Source organism: Coregonus clupeaformis, unplaced genomic scaffold (assembly GCF_020615455.1).
Source record: "Coregonus clupeaformis isolate EN_2021a unplaced genomic scaffold, ASM2061545v1 scaf0522, whole genome shotgun sequence".
In the NCBI taxonomy this organism is placed as follows: Eukaryota; Metazoa; Chordata; class Actinopteri; order Salmoniformes; family Salmonidae; genus Coregonus; species Coregonus clupeaformis.
Window position 1 is genome coordinate 214,450 of NW_025533977.1, and position 21,658 is coordinate 236,107.

At 41.1% G+C, this 21,658-nt stretch overlaps 2 protein-coding genes across 2 annotated transcripts in view; one reads left to right on the top strand and one right to left on the bottom strand.

Annotated features, from left to right (window-relative positions):
• Positions 1-14,108, top strand: part of LOC121563047 (GTPase IMAP family member 7) — a 63,377-nt gene extending 49,269 nt beyond the window's left edge. The window contains exons 3-4 of the mRNA XM_045215806.1: positions 13,554-13,781; positions 14,103-14,108. Coding sequence (XP_045071741.1) covers positions 13,554-13,781; positions 14,103-14,108 — 234 coding nt within the window. The remainder of the gene's footprint in view (positions 1-13,553; positions 13,782-14,102) is intronic.
• Positions 10,350-11,479, bottom strand: LOC121565484 (GTPase IMAP family member 9-like). The gene is made up of 2 exons (XM_045215804.1): positions 11,476-11,479; positions 10,350-11,083 (listed from the first exon to the last, which is right to left on the bottom strand). The coding sequence occupies exons 1-2, from the start codon at positions 11,477-11,479 to the stop codon at positions 10,350-10,352; spliced, it is 738 nt and encodes a 245-aa protein (XP_045071739.1).
• Positions 14,109-21,658: the final 7,550 nt, after the last annotated feature.

Below are 21,658 nucleotides of genomic sequence, written 5' to 3' on the forward strand. Positions count from 1 at the left end.
AAACGTTTGACTGGTAGTGTATATATGTTTTTAAATTCTCCTTCATAACGTACCATACTTAAAATAGGACATTTGTGGTTGAATAGAGCACATTTAAGTTTGGCCAGGACTATATATACTGAACAAAAATATATTCAATTTCAAAGATTTGACTGAGTTACAGTTACAGTTCATATAAGGAAATCAGTCAATTTAAATAAATTCATCAGGCCCTAATCTATGGATTTCACATGACTGGGAATCCAGATACAGATATATGTCTATTAGTCACAGAGATACCTTTAAAAAAAGGTAGGGGCATGGATCAGAAAACCAGTCAGTATCTGGTGTGACCACCATTTGCCTCATGCAGCGCGACACATCTCCTTTGCATAGAGTTGATCAGGTTGTTGATTGTGGCCTGTGGAATGTTGTCCCACTCCTCTTCAATGGCTGTGCAAAGTTGCTGGATATTGGCGGGAACTGGAACACGCTGTCGTAAACATCGATCCAGAGCATCCCAAACATGCTCAATGGGTGACATGTCTGGTGAGTATGCAGGCCATGGGAGAACTGGGACATTTTCAGCTTCCAGGAATTGTGTACGGATCCATGCGACATGGGGCCGTGCATTATCATGTTGAAACATGAGGTGGTGGCGGCAGATGAATGGCACAACAATGGGCCTCAGGATCTCGTCACGGTAGCTCTGTGCAATTAAATTGCCATCAATACAAAGCAATTGTGTTCGTTGTCCATAGCTTATGCCTGCACATACCATAACCTCACCGCCACCATGGGGCACTCTGTTTATGACGTTGACATCAGGAAACCGCTCGCCCACACAACGCCATACACGTGGTTTTCAATTGTGAGGCCTGTTTGACGTACTTCCAAATTCTCTAAAACGATGATGGAGGCGGCTTATGGTAGAGAAATTAACATTAAATTATCTGGCAGCAGCTCTGGTTGACATTCCTGCAGTCAGCATGCCAATTGCACACTCCGCCAAAATTTGAGACATCTGTGACATTGTGTTGTGTGACAAAACTGCATATTTTAGTGGCCTTTTATTAAAAGTGGCCTTTTATTGTCCTCAGCACATCGTGCACCTGTGTGATGATCATGCTGTTGAATCATCTTCTTGATATGCCACACCTGTCAGGTGGATGGATCTTTGTCACGTCTCCTATTGGCAAAGGAGAAATGCTTACTAACAGGGATGTAAACCAATTTGTGCACAAAACTCAAGAGAAATAAGCTTTTTGTGCATGTGGAAAATATTTTATTTCAGCTCATGAAACATGGGACCAACACTTTACATGTTGCATTTTATATATTTGTTCCGTATAATTTAAAAGTATGTTTTTGGTAACAAGACTAACTGCTGCATATTCATTATTACTGTTTTGTCAGCATCTGTGTTTTAGAGTGTATCTGTGTTTTAGCTTGATCTCAATTGCTGTGTGAATCACGTTTTGACAAGTGGTGACAGATCTCACCATGGCAACAGGCCTCTCTGCCAAAGGTTAAAGGCCAGGTGGACAAACAACTAGGCTATAACCATAGCAATAGATAGAGGACTCATCTTTATATCTGCACCATTATATTGTCTGTGACAGCATGGGCAGCTCCTTTGAGGCTACAACCCATAGGAATCCCCACCCAGTTGACTACTTTGACTACCTTAAAATAGCGGAAACATGGTGGAAGCCCTCAATGGTGATGCCCATCATTCTCAAAGGCTACAACATAGTTCTCAGATGGTTGTTATGAGTCACTGTGGGAGGAACAATTCAAGAGCTCCATTGATAAAATACAAGCTGTGATGTTAGATTAGTATATTTTGTCATGCTTGATTATTAACTTGGCCATGTGGATATACCATGTGGACAATGTGGCCTTCAGTGTCTGCTTCTTTACCCATCAACCAATCAGTGCCCTTCTTCATGAGCCGTTGGAAAAGCTCCTTGGTCTTTTGGTTTAATCTGGGATTAAAGTGGAAGAGTAAATTAATATACACAGCATGTCAAAGAAAGGAACAAGGGAGAATAAATAATATGTCCTCTTTCTTTTATGGCCTCTATTTTCAGAAAAAAGTGTCTGCTTTCAGATCTCAAAGTCTGAGGCTCAATGGGGACTGTGTGTGTGTTTGATTTAGGGTACTCTGATAGCTCTCAGATAATGGTAAATAGAGAAGGTATATCCTTAGTTGTTGCTACCCATTAGTTACTGTGCCATCTGAATCACTGTCAGAGACATACGGGACCAATTGCAACCACTGTTGGCAACCATTTTATCTCCAGGTGATCTCTCGTTAAACCATCAATAAGATCACCTGCACAGCTGATCTCAATTGCTTCCTAAAATTACCTGCTTCCTAAGAAGTAGTCCTGCTTTCTCCCCAAAGTTTCCAAGACTTGTATTATCTTCTGTAGAACTAAAACCTGGTAATCGAACAGACTAAGGGATGATTAACTATTTGACAATCATTCAGTACAACTGAAATAAAGTAATTTATCTTCTTATGAACCTCAACCTAACATTTATATGCCTGTATGTAATAGTCCTATGCAGAGCCAGACATAATAAAAATTATTGGATCCCTTGATATAGATGAGCAAAAAATACAGTATAAAATAAATAAACTGAGCTAATATTGTATGCTCAAAGAATGTGAAACATTATTTTATGATATACTAATAAAATGGCTCAGATAAATACATTTTGTTTAACAAATAATTAAAACAAAAGATAGGGGTAAAAATGATTGCATCCTATGTTTTCTGCCAGGAGAAGGAAACTTGGCCGCTAGTGGATATTCCAGCCAGGCACACATCAAAATCTACAAAAAAAAGGAAATTGACCACAAAATTAACATTTTCCAATGGCCATTAGTCTCCGGACTTGAACCCAATTGAAAACCTGTGGTTTGAATTGAAGAGGGCAGTCCATAAGCGCAGATGAAGGATATGAATGATCTGGAAAGATTCTGTATGGAGGAATGGTCTAAGATCCCTCCCAATGTGTTCTCCAATCTCACTGAGACTCAGTGCTGTTATCCTGCCAAGGGGAGGGTGCTGGAGGATTGAAAACAGGGGATTTTTTCTTAGATTGTTTTTGCTGTTTTCACTTGAGTATTGAGTTTATTGTGTAGATATGATGGGGTGTGTTTAAACACATGACCATTTAAGTGTTTAAAACACCATTGCTTTATAGTCAAGTTAGAGACAATGGAGTTCAAACTCATTTAAATGTCTGTTTTTGGTAACATGACCAAATGCTGCGTAATCAAAATTGTTGTGTTGTCAGCAACTGTGGATTATAGTGCATCTGTGTATTCCCTTGGTCTCAATTACTGTGTACTACATTTTGACAAGTGGTGACAAATCTCACCACTGCAACAGGCCTCTCTTCCCAAGGTGAATAATAAACCTCAAACCCTCGAAACATAGACAAAGATGTTAAATAGATGATCGTATGATTGTTGTATGAACTGTCGTACTGTTTTCATTGATATCAGTGCAGTCTATCTGTATTAGTGTGTCTGCTGATACACTGACTCCTGTATTACTTATACAGTTGGACTTGGAATGTGATAAATGTGTTGGACTTCCTTGGCACTCTTGGCCCTGCTCCTTGTACATTAATTTACTTGAGTAGTAGGGTACTGTAGCATAATACCTGAATGTTAAAAACAGAAAGGATCCAATGTACCGTCACAAAATATATTTACCTGGAACAAAACAGGAATGACTGCAGATGATGAAGTAACTAAGGGGTTACTACAATGTAGTTCTACAATGTAGTTCTCAACATGAAAAGATTGATCCGTTTTGCATTTTGCTATGCTTGATAATTACCTTAACCATGCTCAATGGGATATATACAGTACATAGTGTCTGCTTCTTTATACAAAAATTACAAAAAATCATTTTGTTATGGCTATACACCCCTGTTTTCAATATCAGCAACAGGGAACAAGTGTATTTGCTTTCAGATTTCAAAGCCTGTGGCTTGATGGAGACTGAGGCTTGATGGGGACTGAGGCTTGATGGGGACTGAGTCTTGATGGGGACTGAGTCTTGATGGGGATTGAGGCTTGATGGAAGCTGAGTCTTGATGGGGACTGAGGCTTGATGGGGACTGAGTCTTGATGGGGACTGAGGCTTGATGGGACTGAGTCTTGATGGGGACTGAGGCTTGATGGAAGCTGAGGCTTGATGGGGACTGAGTCTTGATGGGGACTGAGAATTGATGGGGACTGAGGCTTGATGGGACTGAGGCTTGATGGAAGCTGAGGCTTGATGGGGACTTAGGCTTGATAGGGACTGAGGCTTGATGGAAGCTGAGGCTTGATGGGGACTGAGTCTTGATGGGGACCGAGGCTTGATGGGGACTGAGCCTTGATGGGGACTGAGGCTTGATGGAAGCTGAGGCTTGATGGGGACTGAGTCTTGATGGGGACTGAGTCTTGATGGGGACTGAGGCTTGATGGGGACTGAGGCTTGATGGGGACTGTCTTGATGGGGACTGAGGCTTGATGGGGACTGAGTCTTGATGGGGACTGAGGCTTGATGGAAGCTGAGGCTTGATGGGGACTGAGGCTTGATGGGGACTGAGGCTTTGTGGGGACTGAGGTTTGATGGAGACTGAGTCTTGATGGACTGAGGCTTGATGGAGACTGAGACTTGATGGAGACTGAGCCTTGATGGACTGAGGCTTGATGGGGACTGAGTCTTGATGGGGACTGAGGCTTGATGGGGACTGAGGCTTGATGGGGACTGAGGCTTGAAGGGGACTGAGGCTTGATGGATACTGAGGCTTGATGGGGACTGAGGCTTGATGGGGACTGACGCTTGATGGAAGCTGAGGCTTGGTGGGGACTGAGTCTTGATGGGGACTGAGGCTTGATGGGGACTGAGGCTTGATGGGGACTGAGGCTTGATGGGGACTGAGTCTTGATGGGGACTGAGGCTTGATAGGGACTGAGGCTTGATGGAAGCTGAGGCTTGATGGGGACTGAGTCTTGATGGGGACTGAGTCTTGATGGGGACTGAGGCTTGATGGGGACTGAGGCTTGATGGGGACTGAGGCTTGATGGAAGCTGAGGCTTGATGGGGACTGAGGCTTGATGGGGACTGAGGCTTGATGGGGACTGAGGCATTGTGGGGACTGAGGTTTGATGGAGACTGAGCCTTGATGGACTGAGGCTTGATGAGACTGAGACTTGATGGGGACTGAGGCTTGATGGGGACTGAGGCTTGATGGGGACTGAGGCTTGATGGAGACTGAGGCTTGATGGGGACTGAGGCTTGATGGGGACTGTGTGTTTTTGATCTAGGGCTCTTGTAGCTTTACATTTACATTTTAGCCATTAAGCAGACACTCTTATCCAGAGTGACTTACAGTTAGTGCCGCTAGCTACACTCTTAGAAAAGAAGGTGCTATCTATAACCTAAAAGGGTTCTTCGGCTGTACCCATAGGAGAAGCCTTTGAATAACCTGTTTTGGTTCCAGGTTTAACCTTTTCCACAAAGGGTTCTACATGGAACCCCAAAGAGTTCTACCTGGAACTAAAAAGGGTTCCACCTGGAACCAAAAAGGGTTCTCCTATGGGGACAGCTGAAGAACCATTTTGGAACCCTTTTTTTCTAAGAACGTAGGTGAGACAACCACATATCACAATCATAGTAAGTAAAAAAAAATCTAATTTAAGGTAACTATCTGCAAAGTCAGTGCTGGTAAGAAAAGACAAGTGCAAGTGTTAGTGCAACAAAGGCAAGGGTGTTAGTGTCTGTGTGGGGGGGAGGTTGGACTTTCTGATTTTTTCTGTTGGATTTCCTGACATTTTCTGAAGATGGGGGAAAGCTTGTTCCACCAATGGGGTGCCAAGACAGAGAAGAGTTTTGACTGGGCTGAGCAGGAACTGACCCCCGTAGGGGTGGGACGGCCAAGAGATGAGAGGTGGCAGAATGGAGTGCTCGGGTTGGGGTGTTGGGTTTGAGCATAGCCTGAAGGTAGGGAGGGCAGCTCTCAGATAATGGAAATAGAGAAAATATAATGGAAATAGAGAAAGCATATCTTGAGTTGTTATACATTAGTTGCTGTGACCTCTGAGTCACTCTCTGACATAATCAATCAATCAATCAATTTTATTTTATATAGCCCTTCTTACATCAGCTAATATCTCGAAGTGCTGTACAGAAACCCAGCCTAAAACCCCAAACAGCTAGTAATGCAGGTGTAGAAGCACGGTGGCTAGGGAAAAACTCCCCAGAAAGGCGAAAACCTAGGAAGAAACCTAGAGAGGAACCAGGCTATGAGGGGTGGCCAGTCCTCTTCTGGCTGTGCCGGGTGAAGATTATAACAGAACCATGCCAAGATGTTCAAAAATGTTCATAAGTGACAAGCATGGTCAAATAATAATCAGGAATAAATCTCAGTTGGCTTTTCATAGCCGATCATTAAGAGTTGAAAACAGCAGGTCTGGGACAGGTAGGGGTTCCATAACCGCAGGCAGAACAGTTGAAACTGGAATAGCAGCAAGGCCAGGCGGACTGGGGACAGCAAGGAGTCACCACGGCCGGTAGTCCCGACGTATGGTCCTAGGGCTCAGGTCTCTCAGTTGGCTTTTCAGCCGATCATTAAGAGTTGAAAACAGCAGGTCTGGGACAGGTAGGGGTTTCGTAACCGCAGGCAGAACAGTTGAAACTGGAATAGCAGCAAGGCCAGGCGGACTGGGGACAGCAAGGCATCATCATGCCCGGTAGTCCTGACGTATGGTCCTAGGGCTCAGGTTCTCAGAGAGAAAGAGAGAACGAGAGAATTAGAGAGAGCATACTTAAATTCACACAGGACACTGGATAAGACAGGAGAAGTACTCCAGGTATAACCAACTAACCCCAGCCCCCGACACATAAACTACTGCAGCATAAATACTGGAGGCTGAGACAGGAGTGGTCCGGAGACACTGTGGCCCCATCCGAAGAAACCCCGGACAGGGCCAAACAGGAAGGATATAACCCCACCCACTCTGCCAAAGCACAGCCCCGCACCACTAGAGGGATATCCTCAACCACCAACTTACAATCCTGAGACAAGGCCGAGTATAGCCCTACAGAGGTCTCCACCACAGCACAAACCAAGGGGGGGCGCCAACCCAGACAGGAAGATCACGTCAGTAACTCAACCCACTCAAGTGACGCACCCCTCCCAGGGGACGGCATGAAAGAGCACCAGCAAGCCAGTGACTCAGCCCCTGCAACAGGGTTAGAGGCAGAGAACCCCAGTGGAGAGGGGAACCGGCCCGGCAGAGACAGCAAGGGCTGTTCGTTGCTCCAGAGCCTTTCCGTTCACCTTCACACTCCTGGGCCAGACTACACTCAATCATATGACCTACTGAAGAGATAAGTCTTCAGTAAAGACTTAAAGGTTGAGACCGAGTCTGCGTCTCTCACATGGGTAGGCAGACTGTTCCATAAAAATGGAGATCTATAGGAGAAAGCCCTGCCTCCCGCTGTTTGCTTAGAAATTCTAGGGACAATTAGGAGGGACATACAGAGACATAGAACAGAAGTGCCTGAAGGGTTGTGACCTAACACAAGTGTGAGATGTTAGGCACAAAAACACATACATATGTCTGGTTTAAAGTTTTAAAAACCTTGTAAGATGAAACCTATATGTGTCTTTTCATTGTAATGCTGTTTATATTATGTATCTGCCAGTTTTGGCTGTGTTATTTGCACTGGCAATGCTAAGATGGCCGACAATGTCATTTTAGTGAACTATCCTTTTGAGAGCGCATGTCCCTTTTAGAAAAAGGTAGCAATTGGTGTTTGGTGTGTACCTGGCTGTGGACACTATATAAATAATTACATTGAATATGTGTTGTACTTACCTGCAGTATAGTATGATTGCCATTCATGTGTGCATGGTTATTATTGGCATTGTCCGTGACCTTTCCCCTTTGATGATGTCATCACCCAGAGTCGGATCTGTACAATGTGACTCTACCACAGGTTGAGTGGGCTGGATCGTTCTGCTGTTTTTGTACCGTTTGTACATGGCTGTACACCTTTTATTTCTTGGGTTGAAAGTAAAGGAAAGTAATATTGAAATGCGTGTGGCCATTCCTTGTCAAGTTACTACACTGGCTGAGGTTATATTGTGTTGAAAAAGCCTTTTGCAGCCTAAAAAATAGCCATTCAAGTCATTATGTTTTGCTCATATTGTGGCTTATTACTTACTCTTCAAAGGATTACTATTTTGTTGGATTTTGAGGATTCCATGAACATTGAGCCATTCTAAGGAAATCTCAACAAGGCCGGATTTCTCTCTGCTACTAATCCGGTGAGATCCATCCTGTTGACCGTATTTTTATGACATACTTTATTGAATGTACATATATTTTGTTTTTTGATTGACTTTTTCACTTTTCTTGGATTGGATTCTGAACTTCAATATTGACATTGGACATTGAGACTTTAAGTTTGGGATTCTATTTGACTTTAACTTTATTTTGGGACTATTTGAAAGACAGTGCATTGTTTATTTTGATTGACATTTAATTGGTGACAATTTATGCTTATTTTGGTCACTTAATATCATGTCTGTCTTACTTTCATTTCTCTCAAATGAACACAGTATTTGTTTTAACTTTAATATTATAACTTCATTTGAAATCCAAGCTGATTTTTACACTCTCACATGGAGGCTTAGATATATCCAGTTGTGTGACCATCAACCTTGCATCGTAGTTATAAAAAATGTCATGGTTTTGGAGTTGGCCCTCAGAAGGAATATCCTCTAATGACCAATAATCAAGTATTTTATTGATTATAATTCAAATTTACTACAGCTGGACATACTGCAGAAAAGAGACAGTTTACTTTCTTATCTTTACCTGATGAAGATACTGCCAAGTGTTTTATGAACACTGATAATCATACTAATAGGTCAATTCTACATATTATAAATACTGTTTTGTTATCTCTCAAACATTAACAGTGCCTTACAACCACCTGTTCAGTCAGGAGTTCAGTGGTATTAAGTGCAAGGCCCTGTGATATAGTTGATAGGTGGGAGCAGAATATGACTGTCACTATTATTTGCATATCCAGTTATTCAAACAGTCTCATCAGTTATGACTTAGGCTATATACTGTGGCTTACGAAAGTATTCACCCCCTTGGCATTTTTCCTATTTTGTTGCCTTACAACCTGGAATTAAAATGGATTTTTGGGGGGTTTGTATCATTTGATTTACACAATATGCCTACCACTTTGAAGATGCAAAATATTTTTTATTGTGAAACAAACAAGAAACAAGACAAAAAATCAGAAAACTTGAGCGTGCATAACTATTCAATCCAAATAGACATCCATTTAAATTACAGGTTGTAATGCAACAAAATAGGAAAAACGCCAAGGGGGGTGAATACTTTTGCAAGGCACTGTATATAGAACTGAGAGAACTTTTGACAGACTGTTGAATGTCTGACAGTATAAGAACATGTAAAAAAAAGTATTGTTCAATCTTAGATGTATCAATTACTATCAATCTTCTGTTTGTGTCTCCATATACTCAGAAAGGAGAAAAGCTATAATTATTATTGGTTATGTGGGAAAATATGAGGTTAAGCTGTAATTCTTAATCAGCCTCCACTAGGTTAATGGGAATTTTAATTGGATCCCACCATGGTCTGCTCAGTGCTTATAGTCTGTTTGCTTAAAACGATACTTTCTCTTCAGCTTCTCACTTAATACTATTTTATTGTCAAAGGTATGCTTTCAAATAATGTGTGTTTATTGATTGACAAACCACAAGTACAAAAGTAATGTGCACACTTCCTGCATTTTCATCACTCAACTTGCAATCATTTTGAAAAGTTGTATTGACAGAAATTCACATAATAGATCATCGTAGTTATTTACGTTTTGTAATGCTGATTAATGTTATTATCTTATGTTAATCAAGCACGTTTATAACAAAAACATTTATTTTCTGTACAAAATACACTACATTTACATTTCAGATTATTTCAAACTACAACCAAAGTTATTCAAAAAAGTAATGATACTTAGAAGATTATCTTCTCATACTGTTTTGTATTTTATTTTATATTTATCACCAACATTGTCCACTTACATTTGTTGTTAATCAGTTTTCAAATGGATATTGGTGTTGCATGCCAAAAAGCGACAGTTAGTATTGATACTATAACACTTTGACATAAAGAAATATGCTATACAAATTAAATATATTTTAATTTTTCCAATTGTTTATCAGGACAGTTAGTTATTCAACTTAAGACAGTTGTTTATATACAACTGTTTCCTTTCACCTATTTGTTCTAATTGTATTCAGAATCAATCAGTCTCCATGGCAAGTATTAATTGAAACAAAGCAATTCTTGTCAGGAGAGCAGAAAGGAATGTGAATGGGTATTCTTTTTTCTCTGCCACTTCCCTTGGGGCGTTTTGATTTTGAATCTTTCTCTCTGCCTCCTTATACATTTCGTCAGTGTAGTGCCCTCCTCCATTTGCTGCCAGCATGTCATCAATCTTCTTGATCAGCTCAACAACTTGACTTCTATTCTGCCTACCAATATCTGAATTGTCAAAAGCCTGGAATCTGTCACCACAGCGTTGTATCGCCGCCCTGAGCTTTGGAGGACTCTTGAGGATGATCTCTTGTAGTGTTTTACCCTGTAGTTCATCACCTCGAGTAAACAGTACAATCATGTACTTGGAGGCCTCTGATCCAAAGAGTTTCTCCAGGGCCTCCACAGCATTCTGTTCTTCTTTGGTGTATCTGCCCAGCTGAATCACCAGCAAGAAGGCATGAGGACCTGGAGATGACACCTGAACACACTTCACTATCTCGTTTTGGATTTCCTTTGGAGATCTCGTTGTATCTAAAATCCCTGGTGTGTCCACCACATGTATGTTTCTATTTTCATAAATCTGATCTTTTTTACAAGTGTCAGTCACAGAGTCAAATGAGGCTTCAGATTTAAATGAGTTTTTGCCCAGGATGGTGTTTCCAACAGCACTTTTCCCCACTCCAGTTTTTCCAATCATCACAATTCTCAGGTCAGGACCTGCCAAGATGATAAATCAGTAGTGACTTATTCATTAAAACATGGAAAAAAAGATTAGTCAAAATTATCACTTTGTTTTGCTTGTGGTGGAAGAATGCACATTGTATTGATGTACTTGACAACAATGATGTCAGTGAAAAGAAGAAACCAAACAAAATGAGCTGACATGGAATGTACTAATATAATAGGATACAATTACTGGGTTTGACCAAGTAGTAGGACAATACATGTTATCAGTGAAATATATTAAGAAATATCCACAATAGTATTAAAAAGCAAAAATAGGTTATGTTTGAGCTAAAACCACTTGACACAGATATTCATCTTGAGTTTAGAGTGAATAGAAGTTAGATTCTCACCTCTAGGAATAGTGTGTGCAGAAGATCGATTACCCATGGTGTCTTGATTCAGTTGAAAATGAATTCATTGAAATACAGATAAGCAGTGCTTTCCTGTTTTATCTATCTAGCTCCCCTTTAAGAACCTCCCACCTAGTAATTCAGTATCACACTCAATATAAAATGAAGACTCAACCTTGCCTCACTCAAATCATTTGCACCAACCAAATATTGAAGACCTCATTTCCTTTACTCTTGTCAAGAAGTGGTACATGTTGCAGAGCAAGAAGAGAAGTATGTTTCAAAGTAAGTTTCACTTTTGTATCAGAATTGAATAGTGGACATTTTCTAAGCATTTTACATGAATCATTTCTGAATGAGTGTTATAAGACCTATAGCTGGGGAGGACCAGAGATTTCAAGACAGTAGGGAAAGAAAGGTTACATTGTGGATCTAAATATACACATGGTCACTGACATTATTATTTTTAGAAAAAATAAAATGTTCCAGGTGAATAGCCTGGCAACAGTCAAGGTTTTGCTTCATGTTATCTGATCATGTGTGCAACACTTCTATTTTAACTAGGTAGTCAATGGACTCCAGGAGACAATACACCATCATCCTGTTGGGGAAAGAAAGACGCCCTGAAGAGGCACATAGGAAATAGGATTCTAGAGCAATGATGTGGCTTTTAAAAATACCTTAAAGGAATGTGAGCAACAAGTAAACAGTTCAACAAATGTTGTTGTTATCAACACCCCAGACGACTAATTAATGATGAATGTCCTGTTGCAAACCTGCAAATTGTTGACTGTATAGGTACATTCACAACCAGGCCCTAATTTATTCCTGCTTGTGGTTGAGGAAGGGCACGCCACACCAAAAAAAGAGATTAAACGTCAAGTCGATCAGCTAAAGTACACCTTTGGCGAAGACATGACAGAAAACATGGTTATTGTGTTACCAGATAGTCATCATTGCAAAGCTTTTAACAAAGAAAGCAAACTAAAGTTCTGCACCATCTATGATGTAGACAAACCCATGCTAAAGAATTTGATCAATACTGGTTCAAATACGATGAATTCATGTCTAAAGAAGATCCTTCTTGGAGAGTAAGAACAAGTCTCAAGTTAAGACGTAAGAACCAAATTACATTTATCTTAATTTTGTATTTTTTCAGACTTTGTTTGGGGCACTAAAGATATTATTTGTCATGATTGTATACTTTAGAGGGCATCCAGGACATGCTGACCAAGATAGCTGGCAAGGTCCTCCACTGACTAACACTGAAAATAGCAGAAATGGTAAGCCTAGTTACATTTAAGTTGTATTCTTCAAAAACCAAGGGAAAGTATAACATTTCAATGAAATGTTGAAAAGCACTTGTAAATACCTCCAACCTACCAAACAACAGCCTTTTATCATGAGAGTACAACTCAAGAAAGACTCTCTTTGAGGATGTTGAATGAGCTGTCATTCATTTGTATGACATTATTAGTATTTATGAAACAATTAAAGGAAATCTATTATTTTGAACATTTTAGGCTATAGCCCATCTTATAGACTATGCTGCATGGTTATAAACATTACAGTGCTCATAGTATATAGAGTGTAAGGGCTTATGCTACAATAAAAACAGAATTGGGGGAAAAAGTCCTATTAGTAAGTCAAGTGATGTTCCGTCTACATTTAAAAAAAAGGGCAGTATATTGCTCCTCACCAGTAAACAACGATCAATATGTTATATGCCATGTGCCCCACATTCCAAGTGTCTTTACTTGACTGTTCCCATATTGTTTCATCAGGTCCAAGACGTCACAATCCAGCGAACCATCAAAGCGATCCCTGCAAGCGTTGTGAACATCGGGCTGCTGGGACAGACAGGCACTGGAAAGAGTGCGAGTGGCAACAAAATCCTGGGAAAACAGATGTTTCGATCAGAAATGTGTTTTGAACCAGTTACTAGAGAGTGTCAGGTACATGAGAAGAAGATGTCAAATACAGTGTTTAGGATCATTGATACCCCTGACTTCTTTGATGAAGATGTTGATGAATCAGTTAGGAAGGAACAGATGGACTTCTGCAGAGACCTCTGTCAGACAGGGTCTAGTGTGTGTTTACTGGTGATTCAGATTGGTCGATTCACAGATGGTGAAAGAAAGATATTATATAATTTAGAAAAGAGTTTTGGCAGAGACATCCTAAAGAAAGTTATTGTTCTCTTTACTCATGGAGAGGACCTAAAAAGTAAGAGTATAGAACAATTCCTTGAAAAGGCAGACTGTGGTCTTCAAGAGCTAGTTGGAGGATGTGGTAACAGGTATCATGTGTTCAGTAACTCTATCAAAGACCATCAACAGGTAGTGGTGCTGTTGAAGATTATCTCCGAATTATTGGGCCTTGCTTTGCAGGGAGCGGGAACTGACAGCCACAGATTTATTGGAGAGGGAAAAAAGAATAGTCTATTCTCAAATTGCATGACCATGTAGAAGACATGAGTGTCAAGTTAAGTCATGATCAAGTAGAAGACATGAGTGTCAAGTTAAGTTATGATCATGTAGAAGACATGGGTGTCAAGTTAAGTTATGATCATGTAGATGACATGAGTGTCACCAATGACTTCACATGAACAATGGATCGAAAATGTTGTACATTCATGATGGATTTATTGTCTTTTATAGAAATGATCCTATATCATTTTCCAGTTTTATGATTAACGGTGCATTTGTTCTAGATTCCTATTTTGCTGTATATATTAATTGACAGATACTGAGATTAGATGTTCACAATATTTTGTGGCTTGTTTCAGAAATTATAGACAACATTGTGCTAAGATAATTACTGTTTGATGCCTAAACAATATTGAATTATGGTGGATAGTTTGTGGAAACCATAAGCTATTGTAACTCACTAATTACTTGCATGTACTGTATGCCCTGCTGTTAAGTCACACAAGAATTAGCTCAATGTGTTACTAAAATAAATTGTAAATATGACGTGTTATGGTAAGCCTGGGGAAGCAGTGGCACTATCCAGAATCTCTAAGTTTGTGAAGCAACTATGCAAATAATGTGTATCGAACTTCATCATATTAAATTACTTTATGGCAATATTTTCATGCATTTGAGTCTTGATTATTTACTGTTATACAAATAGACTCAGTGGCCAGTTTATTACACTGTGTACAAAACATGAAGGACACCTGGTCTTTCCATGACATAGCTTTCACCTGGATTCACCTGGTCAGTCTATCATCCCTTATTGATGTCACTTGGTAAATCCACCAATCAGTGTAGATGAAGGGGAGGAGACAGGTTAAAGAAGGATTTTTAAGCCTTGAGACAATTGAGACATGGATTGTGTGTGCCATTCATAGTATCAATGGGCAAAGACTAATATATTTAAGTGCTTTTGAATGGGGTAGTAGGTGCCAGGCGCACCGGTTTGTGTCCAGAACTGCAACGCTGCTCGGTTTTTCATGCTCAACAGTTTCCCGTGTGTATCAAGAATGGTCCACCACCCAAAGGGCATTAAGCCAACATTGGATACATTGGAGTCAACATGGGCAAGCATCCCTGTACAATGCTTTTGACACCTTGTAGAGTCCATGTCCCAACGAATTTAGGAGGAGGGGGAGGGGAGGGGAGGAGGGGAGGGGGGGGTTGGACCCCACCCTTTGCCTTGAGAACAACCTGAATTCTTTAGGGCATGGCTTTCAATCATTGCTCAATTGGTATCAAGAAGACTAACAAGATGTAAAATGTTGTATAAAGACTGATGTGTCAAAACCAGTTAAGCAGTTCTGATACAAGCAGAAGTTATGAGTAACTCCATTGACTCTCTGTTACCTTCTGTATCAGTGAGGAGCCTCCATCCATCATGTAGGTCTGGGGTCGTCAATCTCTCAAACCAGCCTTCCCTGTTCCTCTCTGGACTACCACAGACACTTCATGTTTTTGATTTACCCGACCTGGATAACCAAAGAAGACAATTAAGCTGAAATTGAATTACACAACAAATCAATTCAATTGTCAAAGGCAAGATGAATTGTGGCTTGCCAGGAAACAGTATTGCCCTCATTTTCACTGTGTTAGGAGTTGAACACTATCACAACAATGACAGACATTCAGCAAAATAACCTAATTTACAGTAGCTTTGTACTGGACTGAGAGTGCTGCTGTAGGGCATTGGAATACAGATACCGGATGGCCAAGTCACTCTATTCTCTGCTGTTGCTGTTCATATAAGAGATAACTCACCATGAGTAACACTTAGGGCTATATTTTAACAAACCTATCGCACTGGTAAATCTGAGATGTCTTTATTTTAAATATTGAAGTATAATTTAGGAGGCCTTTAATCTACATTAGATTTTTATTATTTTCTCATTATTTATTTATTTCTTTAATTGTACTTTATATGTTCTAGAATGTAGTAGGACATTGGTTTGAGTTGCTTTGAGATTCTTGTTGGTTTTATTGTTTATTACTGTACTGTATTTTCTTGCAGTTTGTTCATGAAATACTATATGATGTTCTCATAAATGAAAAGAAGACTAGATAAATATATTGTGGCATGGAGTCATAATCTGATGGGACAGTTGACATACACCTTTTTACCACCAGAGGACAGTCTAGCGCCTCATATCAATCTTCAGCTGAAGGGAACCGAGGACACACCCTCTAACTTAAATGTAATTAACCTAGTCATAACAGGTATGAGAGTCTGAATAACTGGTAATGCTGATCATTATTCAGAAACAGACAATAAAAGCCTTTAATTATTGTATGTCGCTCTGGATAAGAGCGTCTGCTAAATGACTAAAATGTAAAATGTAAAATATCAAACCTCAGTTGAAAGAAAGACAGGGATGACAACATGCCCCTTGACCTGAGTGGTTTTAACCAAGTCATAACTGGTATAATTAAGCAATAAGGGGGGTGATCAGGCTAAGCTAAGGACCCTGGGACTGAACACCTCCCCTCTGCAACTGGATCCTGGACTTCCTGATGGGCCCGCCCCAGGTGGTGAGGTAGGCAACAACACATCTGCCACACTGACCTTCAACACGGGGGGCCCCTCAGGGTGTGTGCTTAGTCCCCTCCTGTACTCCCTGTTCACCCACGATTGCGTGGCCAAACACGACTCCAACACCGTTGTTAAGTTTGCCGAATACACGGCGGTGGTAGGCCTGATCACCGACAACGATGAGACAGCCTATAGGGAGGAGGTCAGTGAACTGGCAGTGTGGTGCCAGGACAACAACCTCTCCCTCAATGTGAGCAAGACAAAGGAGCTGATCATGGACTACAGGAAACGGAGGGGCCGAGCACGCCCCCATACAAATCGACGGGGCTGTAGTGGAGCGGGTCGAGAGCTTCAAGTTCCTTGGTGTCCACATTACTAAGGACCTACCATGGTCCAAACACACCAACACAGTCGTGAAGAGGGCACGAAAATGCCTATTCCCCCTCAGGAGGCTGAAAATATTTGATATGGACCCTCAAATCCTCAAAATGTTCTACAGCTGCACCATCGATAACATCCTGACTGGTTGCATCCCTGCTTGGTATGGTAACTGCTCGGCACCCCTTGTATATAGCCTCGTTATTGTTGTTATTTGTTGTGACAAATAAATTGGATTTGACGAATGCACTGGTCATTTTCCAGGAACTGACACTAGTAGGCAGTAGAGACAACAAAGTAAAGTTAGACTGAGGAGGAGAAAGGTGAGATGGAGAGACAGGTCAGGACATCATAGCTTTACCCACACTCAGACAAGGACTCAATCAGACATAATAGATAGAGCTGGTTCATACATGATAGAGAGAGCTGAGTCATACATGATAGAGAGAGCTGAGTCTACATGATAGAGAGAGCTGAGTCAGACATGATAGAGAGAGCTGAGTCATACATGATAGAGAGCTAAGTCATACATGATAAGAGAGCTGGGTCATACATTATAAGAGAGCTGGGTCATACATGATAGAGAGAGCTGAGTCAGTGCACTGCCCCCCCCACCCCATCCTTTTACGCTGCTGCTACTCTGTTAAGTATTTATGCATAGTCACTTTAACTCTACCCACATGTACATATTACCTCAACTACCTCAACTAGCCGGTTGACTCCCGCACATTGACTCTGCAACGGTACCCCCCTGTATATATAGCCTCCCTACTGTCACTTTATTTTACTGTATATATAGCCTCCCTACTGTCACTTTATTTTACTTCTGCTCTTTTTTTCTCAACACTTTTTTTTGTTGTTGTTTTATTCTTACTTTTTTTGTTTAAAATAAATGCACTGTGTAAGTAAGCATTTCACTGTAATGTCTGCACCTGTTGTATTCGCGCATGTGACCAATACAATTTGATTTGATTTGATTTGACATGATAGAGAAGCTGAGTCATACATTATAGAGAGAGCTGAGTCTACATGATAGAGAGAGCTGGGTCATACATTATAGAGAGAGCTGGGTCATACATGATAGAGAGAGCTGTCATACATGATAGAGAGAGCTGGGTCATACATTATAGAGAGAGCTGAGTCATACATAATAGAGAGCTGAGTCAGACAGAGAGAGCTGAGTTATACATGATAGAGAGAGCTGAGTCATACATGATAGAGAGAGCTGAGTCATACATGATAGAGAAGCTGAGTCATACATTATAGAGAGAGCTGAGTCATACATGATAGCGAGAGCTGAGTCATACATGATAGAGAGAGCTGAGTTATACATGATAGGAGAGCTGAGTCATACATGATAGAGAGAGCTGAGCCATACATGATGAGAGAGCTGAGTCAGACAGAGAGAGCTGAGTTAGAAATGATAGAGAGAGCTGAGTCGGACATGATAGAGAGAGCTGAGTCATACATGATAGAGAGAGCTGAGTCAGACATGATAGAGAGTGCTGAGTCATACATGATAGAGAGAGCTGAGTCATACATGATAGAGAGAGCTGAGCCATACATGATAGAGAGAGCAAATCGACGGGGCTGTAGTGGAGCGGGTCGAGAGCTTCAAGTTCCTTGGTGTCCACATTACTAAGGACCTACCATGGTCCAAACACACCAACACAGTCGTGAAGAGGGCACGAAAATGCCTATTCCCCCTCAGGAGGCTGAAAATATTTGATATGGACCCTCAAATCCTCAAAATGTTCTACAGCTGCACCATCGATAACATCCTGACTGGTTGCATCCCTGCTTGGTATGGTAACTGCTCGGCACCCCTTGTATATAGCCTCGTTATTGTTGTTATTTGTTGTGACAAATAAAATTGGATTTGACGAATGCACTGGTCATTTTCCAGGAACTGACAATAGTGGGCAGTAGAGACAACAAAGTAAAGTTAGACTGAGGAGGAGAAAGGTGAGATGGAGAGACAGGTCAGGACATCATAGCTTTACCCCACACTCAGACAAGGACTCAATCAGACATAATAGATAGAGCTGGTTCATACATGATAGAGAGAGCTGAGTCATACATGATAGAGAGAGCTGAGTCAGACATGATAGAGAGAGCTGGTTCATACATGATAGAGAGAGCTGAGTCATACATGATAGAGAGAGCTGAGTCATACATGATAGAGAGAGCTGAGTCAGACATGATAGAGAGAGCTGAGTCAGACATGATAGAGAGAGCTGAGTCATACATGATAGAGAGCTGAGTCAGACATGATAGAGAGAGCTGAGTCATACATGATAGAGAGCTAAGTCATACATGATAGAGAGAGCTGGGTCATACATTATAGAGAGAGCTGGGTCATACATGATAGAGAGAGCTGAGTCAGTGCACTGCCCCCCACCCCATCCCTTTTACACTGCTGCTACTCTGTTAAGTATTTATGCATAGTCACTTTAACTCTACCCACATGTACATATTACCTCAACTACCTCAACTAGCCGGTGCCCCGCACATTGACTCTGCAACGGTACCCCCTGTATATATAGCCTCCCTACTGTCACTTTATTTTACTGTATATATAGCCTCCCTACTGTCACTTTATTTTACTTCTGCTCTTTTTTTCTCAACACTTTTTTTTGTTGTTGTTTTTATTCTTACTTTTTTGTTTAAAATAAATGCACTGTTGGTTAAGGGCTGTAAGTAAGTATTTCACTGTAATGTCTGCACCTGTTGTATTCGGCGCATGTGAGCAATAAAATTTGATTTGATTTGATTTGACATGATAGAGAGAGCTGAGTCATACATTATAGAGAGAGCTGAGTCATACATGATAGAGAGAGCTGTGTCATACATTATAGAGAGAGCTGGGTCATACATGATAGAGAGAGCTGTCATACATGATAGAGAGAGCTGGGTCATACATTATAGAGAGAGCTGAGTCATACATAATAGAGAGAGCTGAGTCAGACAGAGAGAGCTGAGTTATACATGATAGAGAGAGCTGAGTCATACATGATAGAGAGAGCTGAGTCAGACAGAGAGAGCTGAGTCATACATGATAGAGGGAGCTGAGTCATACATTATAGAGAGAGCTGAGCCATACATGATAGAGAGAGCTGAGTCATACATTATAGAGAGAGCTGAGTCATACATGATAGCGAGAGCTGAGTCATACATGATAGAGAGAGCTGAGTCATACATGATAGAGAGAGCTGAGTCATACATGATAGAGAGAGCTGAGCCATACATGATAGAGAGAGCTGAGTCAGACAGAGAGAGCTGAGTTAGAAATGATAGAGAGAGCTGAGTCATACATGATAGAGAGAGCTGAGTCATACATGATAGAGAGATCTGAGCCATACATGATAGAGAGAGCTGAGTCATACATGATAGAGAGAGCTGAGTCATACATGATAGAATAAGCTGAGCCATACATGATAGAGAGCTGAGTCAGACATGATAGAGAGCTGAGTCATACATGATAGAGAGAGCTGAGTCATACATGATAGAGAGAGCTGAGTCAGACATGATAGAGAGTGCTGAGTCATACATGATAGAGAGCTGAGTCATACATGATAGAGAGAGCTGAGCCATACATGATAGAGAGAGCTGAGTCAGACATGATAGAGAGAGCTGAGTCATACATGATAGAGAGAGAGGAGTCATACATGACAGAGAGAGCTGAGCCATACATGATAGAGAGAGCTGAGTCAGACATGATAGAGAGAGCTGAGTCATACATGATAGAGAGAGCTGGGTCATACATGATAGAGAGAGCTGAGTCATACATGATAGAGAGAGCTGAGTCAGACATTATAGAGAGAGCTGAGTCAGACATGATAGAGAGAGCTGAGTCATACATGATAGAGAGAGAGCTGAGTCAGACAGAGAGAGCTGAGTCATACATGATAGAGAGAGCTGAGTCAGACAGAGAGAGCTGAGTAATACATGATAGAGAGAGTTGAGTCATACATGATAGAGAGACCTGAGTCAGACATGATAAAGAGTGCTGAGTCATACATGATAGAGAGAGCTGAGTCATACATGATAGAGAGAGCTGAATCAGACATGATAGAGAGAGCTGAGTCAGACATGATAGAGAGAGCTGAGTCAGACAGAGAGAGCTGAGTCAGACATGATAGAGAGAGGTGAGTCAGACATGATAGAGAGAGAGCTGAGTCAGACATGATAGAGAACTGAGTCAGACATGATAGAGAGAGCTGAGTCATACATGATAGAGAGGCTGAGTCATACATGATAGAGAGCTGAGCCATACATGATAGAGAGAGCTGAGTCAGACATGATAGAGAACTGAGTCAGACATTATAGAGAGAGCTGAGTCAGACATGATAGAGAACTGAGTCATACATGATAGAGAGAGCTGTGTCATACATTATAGAGAGAGCTGGGTCATACATGATAGAGAGCTGTCATACATGATAGAGAGAGCTGGGTCATACATTATAGAGAAGCTGAGTCATACATAATAGAGAGAGCTGAGTCAGACAGAGAGAGCTGAGTTATACATGATAGAGAGAGCTGAGTCATACATGATAGAAGAGCTGAGTCAGACAGAGAGAGCTGAGTCATACATGATAGAGGGAGCTGAGTCATACATTATAGAGAGAGCTGAGCCATACATGATAGAGAGAGCTGAGTCATACATTATAGAGAGAGCTGAGTCATACATGATAGCGAGAGCTGAGTCATACATGATAGAGAGAGCTGAGTCATACATGATAGAGAGAGCTGAGTCATACATGATAGAGAGAGCTGAGCCATACATGATAGAGAGAGCTGAGTCAGACAGAGAGAGCTGAGTTAGAAATGA